At 34.2% G+C, this 9,387-nt stretch overlaps 1 protein-coding gene across 5 annotated transcripts in view; it reads right to left on the bottom strand.

Annotated features, from left to right (window-relative positions):
• The window catches only part of strbp (spermatid perinuclear RNA binding protein), a 124,190-nt gene that overhangs the window by 11,325 nt on the left and 103,478 nt on the right, over positions 1 to 9,387 (bottom strand). For all 5 annotated transcript variants that reach the window (XM_051120988.1, XM_051120989.1, XM_051120987.1 and 2 more), the window contains exons 14-18: positions 8,844 to 8,996; positions 6,456 to 6,590; positions 5,948 to 6,088; positions 5,579 to 5,711; positions 3,555 to 3,605 (exon numbers count right to left, since the gene is read on the bottom strand). In XM_051120988.1, the coding sequence (XP_050976945.1) occupies positions 3,555 to 3,605; positions 5,579 to 5,711; positions 5,948 to 6,088; positions 6,456 to 6,590; positions 8,844 to 8,996 (613 nt within the window). The remainder of the gene's footprint in view (positions 1 to 3,554; positions 3,606 to 5,578; positions 5,712 to 5,947; positions 6,089 to 6,455; positions 6,591 to 8,843; positions 8,997 to 9,387) is intronic.

Raw genomic sequence — 9,387 nt, 5'->3', positions numbered from 1 at the left:
GCGCACTGTTCTCTTACAGCACAATACTGGGTTTCACCTTCCACCTAAAGGAACAGTCTTTATGTGGCAGGCAGAGACCAGGGCGCTGGGAGCAACCCCATATCCACCCCCCCACCCGCCCCCCTCATCCTCCGACAAATAAACACACCGAACCCAGCAAACAGCCCTCCAAATTCAGCCTGGTTCCCGCTGAGCCCACCTCACCTAGTCCCCCCTGCACATAAGGCTCATTCAAAGCATCTTCACCTGGGCCTGACCGGAGAGGCGATCCTAAAACGACGCACGACACAGACGGGTGAGGACTTTTTGTTTATAAACCTGACGGACTGTGCGCGCATTCCTGTGTTTGTGTTTAAGTGCTGTGTGGATGAGCGTCCCGGAGCAGTGTGCTTGCGTGGAGCATAATGAAATAAACTCTAAAGCATCCCTAACATGACATTTCGAGACAGTTCAAGATTTCAGACAGTTACAATAACAAAGCAATGAATTTTAAACAAAACACAGCGGTTATCTGAGGCTTATATTTACAAACGAAAAGATCACATGACTTTGGTGGTTACGGCAGAGGAGTCCACACAGTGTAGGTGGTCTTGGAGGGGTGTCAAACTCTGAGCTTGTAAGTGAACGCAAGTGTTGTTGGAACTAAAACTAAAACAGTTTAAATTGGTTTTTGTTAATTCAATTTGAATATTTATATAATATGGATATTTTTTACACAAATACACTGATTCACTTCAAAAGGCTTTTATTAACTCCCGGAGTCGTGTAGAGTACTTTTTATGATGTATTGATGCACTTTATTGGACTTCAAAATATCAACAGCCATTCATTGCCATTATAAAGCTCAGAAGAGCCAGAAGATATTATATAACTCAATTAAGTCATATGCACCTAGGATGGCTTGAATGTGAGTAAATCATGGGGTAATTTTCATTTTTGGGTGAACTGTCTCTTTAAAAATACACTTAAACATAACTGTAATAAAATAAATGTAAGTACTAAAATGACTAAAACTTACATATAAATTAAATTTGAATAGAAATATTAAAAATAAAACTAATAAAATTGATAAAAGCACACAAAAGTATGGAAACTATCTTTTTTTAAATGCTATCACGACTTTTTATCTTACAATTCAGATTTTTTCTTGTAATTGTGATTTATATCTCGCAATTCTGAGAAATAAACTTGCAATTGTGAGTTATAAAGTCAGAATTGCAAGAAATAAAACTGATAAAAGCACACAAAACTATAAAAGCCCATTTCCGCCACTGAATAAGTGTTTTTTTAAAGGCTATCGTGACTTTTTATCTTACAATTCTGATTAGTTTTTTTTCACAATTCTGAGAAATAAACTTGCAATTGCGAGTTATCAAGCAAGAATTTTGAAATACAACTTGGAATTGCTAGAAAAAAGTAAGAATTGCGAGGTTTTCGCATAACTGGAATAAGTACTAAAATTACTAAAACTTACATATAAATATATTTGATTAGAAATATAAAAATTTCTAATTTTAGAAATTTTATATTGCAACTTTTTAATCTTACAATTCAGATTTTTTTTCTCGCAATTGCGATTTATATCTTGCAATTCTGAAAAATAAACTTGCAATTGCAAGTTATCAAGCCAGAAATGTGAGATACAACTTGGAATTGCTAGAAAAAAGTAAGAATTGCGAGTTTTTCACGGTTTTTCACATAACTGAAATTACTAAAACTTACATATAAATAAAAAAAAAAATGACTAAAACCTGATAAAACTATGATTTTTTTTTTTTTTTTATCGCAACTGAGATTTATATCTCGCAATTCAGAGAAATAAATTTGCGATTGTGAGTTATAAAGTCAGAATTGCGAGATATAAAAATCACACTTCTGCCATTTTTTCTTAGAATTGCGTCATATAAACTCACAAACGTGCGAGAATTAAAGTCAGAATTGCAAGATACAACTCTTGCAATTTGTAAAAAAAAAAACAAGTAAGAACTGCGAGTTCATCACAATTCTGACTATTTTCTCAGAATTGTGAGATATAAAGTCCAATTTTGAGGGAAAAAAGACTGATATGTTCTTAGAATTATGAGTTTATATCTCACAAATCTGACTTCATAACTTACAATTGAGTTACAAAGAGTTTATATCTCGCAATTCTGACTTTTTTCTCAGAAATGCGAGATATAAACTCTTTATAACACTCAATTGTAAGTTATGAAGTCAGAATAACTCACAATAACCTTTTCATTTTTTGTTCTGTGGCTTCCATATAAAGCTACTAAAACAAAATAAAATTAAGAATAAAACTAAAAATAAAAGCAAATTTAAAATACTAATAGTTTAACAGCATATAACTAATACTAAAAACTGTTCTGGATGTGTCTATTTTTGTACTGTACACCATCACACTATATAAAACAGTAGGTGAAACATACTGCTGAGATTTTGCAGTGCACATCTGATGGACAGTTTACTGTCCCATGAGGCCATGGGAGACGAGCTGTGAATGTCAGGGATCTTGAACTTTTCTTAACGGTCAAACGCTTTGTCAGAGCTTTCTCTAGTATGCAGGCGGCTTTAGGATGAGTTAAAGTCTGGACATTACACTGTGTGTATAGTATATAGGGTTTTTATCACAGAGGATGATAACTATAACGTTTTAGTAATCATCCAAAAACAGCAAAGTCCACACATTAACTATAATGATATTTGATGATATTTTTTCCAGCTGTTGAATGATAAAAACGTTGACAGCCAATCAGAATCCAGCACCTCTAAAGCACTTGAGAATTTAAGCAGATGCTAATAAAGTTATCATCACAGCTGTTTTTCTAGGCCTTTAGACACAGACTAAACGTTTTTTTAATGTTGTTTTTAAATTAAAAACAAAAATCTGTCATCTTTTACTCAGCATAAATACCAAAGTTTAGCTATAATCCATAAAAATGTGTTTTGTGTCTACAATGCAAGTCAGTAGGTTCCAGTGTTATTATTTGGACCCCACTGACTTTCATTGTCTGAACAAAAACCATTGAAAATCACTTTGTCTTATGTTCCACAGCAGAAAATGAGGGTGAGTAAATAATGACAGAGTTTTCAGATTTCGTTTAACTATCCGTTTAAAATGTATACACTCTATGCTAGTTAGTCGCAGCACTAGTCTTTAGACTGTATTTAGCGTGATCTCTCCTCTCAACCCGTCATGCCCAGTGGCTGCTTTGAATGGTGTAACTGTGTGCTGTAGACAGCAGCACTACGCTGACGCTTAGAGAGCTGCCCAGAGTCAGGAGAAACGGGCCAAGCGTCGAGCAGGCAGACTAGACGAGCAAAGTCACACTCAGGCCAGGTGCAGCAAGTCTTGCTCCAACCACAGTTAAGAACCAAAAGGTTATGGTTCGTTTCCATCGTCCAGGGAGTCGTTTCTCTACGGGATTCTTTGGGGACGTGATTCTGGGGTTTGAAAGCCCAATTAGAGAGCTGAATGGGGGAGTAAGTGGAGGCAGATTTGGACCCTAGACCCTGACTGGAGGAAAGGAGGACGGGAAGGAAGGGGTACGTACCGTATGCAGGAGTGGCGGCCGCTGCGCTGTACCCGTATGGGGCTCCGAAGCCTGTGAGAACATGGCATTCATGATATATGGTGAAGTGTAAGTGTTAAGTGTTATTACTTTTTTTTTTTTTTACCAGAGGTTCAACGCTACCGGTGACCTTTGACCTCACGGTCATGAGTCATGTAAAATGACTTTCTGCAAACTATATGAACTATATAGTAATTATATATAATTACACAACAAAAACAAGAAAACAGATGCAAATAATGTTGACTATACCATGCTAAAAGCAACAAAAGTAGGTGTTGCCATAAAAAAAGGCCTACTGACTCTGATTTAACATGACTTGTAGCAAAATATATTTACAAATCTAAAGGAAATTTAAAAATAAATTAATGAATATATAAAGTTTTAGAATAAAAACACACCACTTATATGGAAGCCTGTTTCTGCCACTTAATAAAGAATAAAAAAATAACTGTGGCTTTATCTCAAAATGTCAATTGTGAGACAAACTCGAAATTAAAGACAAACTCTTTTCTTAGAATTGTGTGATACAAAACGCGAAATTCTGACATTTTTCTTTAAATTGCAAACTCAAAATTTTGACTTTTTTTTTCGTAGAACTGAGATATAAACTCTCAGGTCTGACTTTTTTCTTAGAATTGCTTGATACAAACTAAAAATTCTGACTTTTTTCGTAAAATTGTGTGATACTCGAAATTCTGAAATTTTCTTCTCATAACTGCATGACACAAACTCAAATTTCTGACTTTTTTCTTAGAATTGCACAATACAAACTTGAAATCTTAACTTTTTTCTTAGAATTGTGATACAAAATTAAATCCTGACTTTTTTTCAAAGAATTGTGAGATATAAACTCGCAATTCTGACTTTTTGTTCCCTTTAGAATTGCATAATACAAACTCAAAATTCTGGCTTTTTGCTTAGAATTGCATGATTCAAACTTGAAATTGGCTTTTTTCTGAGAATTGTGAAATATAAACTCATGATTCTGACTTTTTTCCTTGGAATGGCATGATACGAACTCGAAATTCTAACTTTTTTTCTTAGAACTGCGTGACGCAAACTTGAAATTCTGACTTTTTTCTTAAAATTGCATAATACAAACTCAAAATTCTGTCTTTTTTCTTAGGACTGTGTGACACGAACTCAAAATTCTGGCCTTTTTACTTAGAATTGTAATATAAAATTAAATCCTGACTTTTTTCTCAGAATTGTGAGATATAATCTTGAAATTCTGACTTTTTTCCTTAGAATTGCCTGAAACAAACTTGAAATTTAAACTTTTTTTTCTGAGAATTGTGAGATATAAACTCGCAATTCTGACTTTTTTCCTTAGAATTGCATAATACAGACTCAAAATTCTGTTTTTTGCTTAGAATTGCATGATTTAAACTTGAAACTGGCTTTTTTTCTGAGAATTGTGAAATATAAACTCACAATTCTGACTTTTTTCCTTGGAATGGTGTGATACAAACTTGAAATTGACACTTTTTCTGAGAATTGAGAGAGATTTTTAAAATTGTTTATGTAGTGGCAGAAACAGGCTTCCATACTCTTCTGTAAGGTGCACTATTTCAGGGATAGTAAGTTTTTTGAATGTATTAGTTTTGGTCAATACCAACAAATCAAAAGATTTTATTTTTATTTTTACTCGACAAAAATAGTATCAGATTTTAGTACCGTCTCTTTATACACTATTGTTCAAAAGTTTGGGGTCAGTAAGATTGTAAGAATGTTTTGCTACTTATCATTTTTGTTAAAACTATTCTACGTTTTTATTTTCAGGATTCTTTGCTGAATAGAAAGTTCTAAAGTTCAGCATTACTTGATTTTGAAATCTTTTATAACGTTAAATGTCTTTACTGTTACTAACCCCAATATACTGACAACAAACTTTTGAACGTTTGGTGCTTCTGTAATATAAACACATTGTTGCACATTGTTATGCCAAAAAGCAAACAGGTCTTTAGTCACTACAGAAACACTGTCTGGCATCAAACACACACCTGGCGTGACGTATCCAGGTGCTGCCGCGGCGCTGACGAAGGCTCCTCGCGTGAGGGTGGGTCTTCCTCGCCCTCGTGCCGCCTGGGCCGCGACGGCAGACACAGCAGCAGCTGCAGCTAATGCCCCTTTACTCTACAATACACACAGGCTTTAATCAGCAACGAGACGCTACAGTAATACCAAGAGTAGGGTTGCCACAGATTGATTTCTAGAGAAAAACAGATGAATTAGTCTGCAGGTCTCAGTTTCATCGATCACAGAATATCTAACAAAGCAGTCATGGATTACCAGGCACTGACCCCGGTCATGTGAGGAACACACTGAATACTGAACACCACCATTGGTCACTAATCGAACCGATGACCTACCTGAGGGATTATTTTTTTCTTCTTGTTGCCAGCAGCATTAGGCCCGGAGAAGAGTTTTTCGAGAGCCGCGAGGGCAGCGCTGGCTTTGGCTACTTTCTTATTGGGCCCTGCGCCACGAAACTTCTGCCCGTCCACTTCAACCTGCCCACGAGATGAGGATTTTAAACAGCAAATGAGTATTGTGGATCTTGAGTCCCTCTTTAAAAGACTTATTGTGCATTTTATCATCCACAACATGAAAAATCCTATGTTTGACTGCATAAAGTAACAGCAAACTTTTCTCCTTATCTAAATTCAGGAGAGAGTCATTCATGTCTGCAGTACAAACAGTGTGGGACGTGTTACACAACAAAGATTAATATTTGGGTTAGATGTTTGTTCAAATCCCTCACCCCCAGTATGATTAATAACAATAACAGAAATGCTCGCCTTAGCAAACATCACTAATAAACAGTCTTTTATAGGCGACTGGGGATTAAGTGGTACGTTTACGTCTGGCGATGCCCACCTCCATGACGAAGCGTTTGTCGTGACTTCCTCCGCTCTCTGAGATGAGCTCGTATTTCAGCCCACGACGTTTCTCATTCAGCTCCATGACCGGGTTCTTCCCGCTGGCCGTCAAAATAGGACCCTGAGTTCGTACCTAGATGCAGAACATGTTATACAACTGAACTGAACCGACTGACTTGAGCTGAACAACCATACTGTTGTCTTGAATTAAGCTTGTTTCATCATTTGACCAAACTGAATCAATACTGAACTGCATTGAGCTGAATAATGACACTATTATCTTCTGTAGAGCTGCTTTATAGTTAGGCTTTGGTTCAAATAATGCACCTTGCAACATTCACACTGTCACTGAATTACATTTAATCAACAGTGAACCAAATTAAGCTGAATAATGACATTATTATTATCTGCTTTACAGCTGAAATTGCAACATTTAGGGCAAATTAGCATGACAGTCCAATCCAATAAAAGTGCAGATAGTAGTGTCAAATTCTGTGGGTGATCTACTGAAAAATGCACAAATTAAAGAACACACCAAATTAGCAACTATCGCAGCCATGTCAAGCACAAAATGGATTAAGACCCGCTTTTTGGGTGTTGAATAATGGTGTAAATGTAATCCGTAGTAAATTACATTGCATGATTAATTTAAAAACTCTCCTCCAATACATTTTGCATTTGAAAGGGAAACTACTTCAAAATCATATGCAACAGTGTCAGCCGCAAAATTACTGTTCATGCCTTTATCACAATTTTTTAGTAAATGTAGTATTTTTTTTAGTGTCTTAAAAAATTGTTTTTTAACACCAAAAGAGTGCTGGTGCAAGTTGTTAGTAAATCTGGCCCTATTACTGTTATTAGGGCCCTATGAAATCTGCTTTATTTTTCTCCAAATTCCACTTTTCCAACTTAATTTCTGTTCATAATTCTGCTTTCATTTTTCTAGACTGTTTTAATGGTTAAATAAATATATAAATAAAAAGCAAGTCTAAATAATTAAAATCATGAAACAGCAATTTATTAAATATTTAACAAAAATTGATTTCGTTTGAACATTTCTAGACCCTGTTTTAATGGTTAAATTAAAAATTATTAAATCATAAAAGCATGTCTAATCAATTCTAATTAATTTAAATCATGAAACTTAATTTAACAGCAATTTATTAAAAGTTTAACAAAAAAAATATATTTTTAATTCTAATAATTCTAATTAATTAAAATTATAAAACTTACATAATTTAACAGCAGTTTATTAAATGTTTAACAAAAATGACATTTTATATTTTTCCCCAAATTCTGCTTTTTGTCTGTCTTCATTTTTCTGGATTGTGTTTGAATTTTTCTAGACTCTGTTTTAATGGTTAAATTAAAAAAAATATATATATAAAAGCATGTATAAATAATTAAAATCATGAAACTTTCATAATTTAACAGCAATTTCTTAAGTTTAACAAAAATTTAATTTTTAAGGCCCTATGAAATACGTTCCCCACAGTTTTATTCAGTTTTATTTTTTACCAAATTCTGTGCTTTTCATTAATTTTCTGGATTCTATTTTACTACATTTTAATAACAAAAAGCATCTCTAATTAAATGACTTTACAAAAAAAAAATATTATTATTTTATTTATTTATGGTTTTTTTTTTTTCCAGAAATACTGTGTTGTATCTTTACATTTTTCATGATAAATAAATTACTAATAAATTAATTATAATAAATTATAAATTAATAAATTAAAAATAAATCATGCTATTAATACAATTATTATTGAAACATTACTTTCTCTGGTAAATATTCCTTAAACAATATTTCCCAGAAATTTAATAATTTTATTAGAGGTATAGTACTATCATTAAATCAAGTAATATATTTCTGCCACAATTTCTTCAAGTTAAACCAGACTTTTCTTTTGACAGGTCGCTGTGAAGATCTTTGAGTTTCTGTTTGTATATGATATGATGATAGCTTTACTCAAAAGAAATGGTAAAATGCTCATAAAGTGAATTTATTCACACTGTGACACAATGAATGTGCAGGATAGTATTTTTTTTTTTGGTTTAATATTCACAGACGCTAGTCCATATCACGTTTTGATTTAAGTGTACTGACTTGCATTTAATTTATCCAGAATGTAGCAAATTCCGAGACATTCCGTGCTATACAGTAAATTCCATTTTTATGACTAGATTCTGTGTTTTCCGCATTGCCGAAATCATAGGGCCCAATGTTATTTTCTTGTTTCTTCCTGTAAAATGCTTTGTAACAATCTGTATTGTTTAAAGCACTATATACATAAATGTGACTTGATTTGACTGGAACATATTAAAACATTTACTCAACACTTCAGTGAGTGTGTGTTTGCTGTGTGTGTGTGTGTGTGTGTACCTCCAACGTGTTGGAGCTGTCTGAGGAGTGTGATGTGTTATTGCTTGAGTGTGTGGACGTTTCGCTCTTGCCCTCCCCGTCCGACTTCTCATCTGCACTCATGGAGTCCAGGTCTGTGTCGAAGCCTGTGGGGTAACCCATCGCCTGTAGCACCTACACCACAAACACAACATCACACAACTAATCCAGCATGGACATTACATTACAGAGAACTACAATTTAGTACATGCTTTCAGATGGCTATAATGAAAAAACTGTGGAAACGCCAATAGTTTTAGACCAACATGACTGAATAAATGGCAACATTTTGTAACTTTCCCTATTAAAAACTACACCACATCAAACCCTTATTTTAATGAGGACTTTGCTTTTGTTTGGAAAATGACACCATGAGCTCAAAAAAGTAAAGTATCCTTAAACAAGAGACTTTAAGTTTTGGCATTAAAGATTCACAAAATGATGAAACATGCTGAGAAAGTTCAGATCATCTTTGTGGCCGTCAGTGAGCAGGCGGAATCAAAAGCGGACAGTTCCCTGGATACCG

The sequence above is a fragment of the Labeo rohita genome, chromosome 10 (assembly GCF_022985175.1).
Source record: "Labeo rohita strain BAU-BD-2019 chromosome 10, IGBB_LRoh.1.0, whole genome shotgun sequence".
Classification (NCBI taxonomy): Eukaryota; Metazoa; Chordata; class Actinopteri; order Cypriniformes; family Cyprinidae; genus Labeo; species Labeo rohita.
The sequence above is the reverse complement of the archived record's forward strand: the minus strand, read 5'-3'. Positions and strand labels throughout refer to the sequence as shown.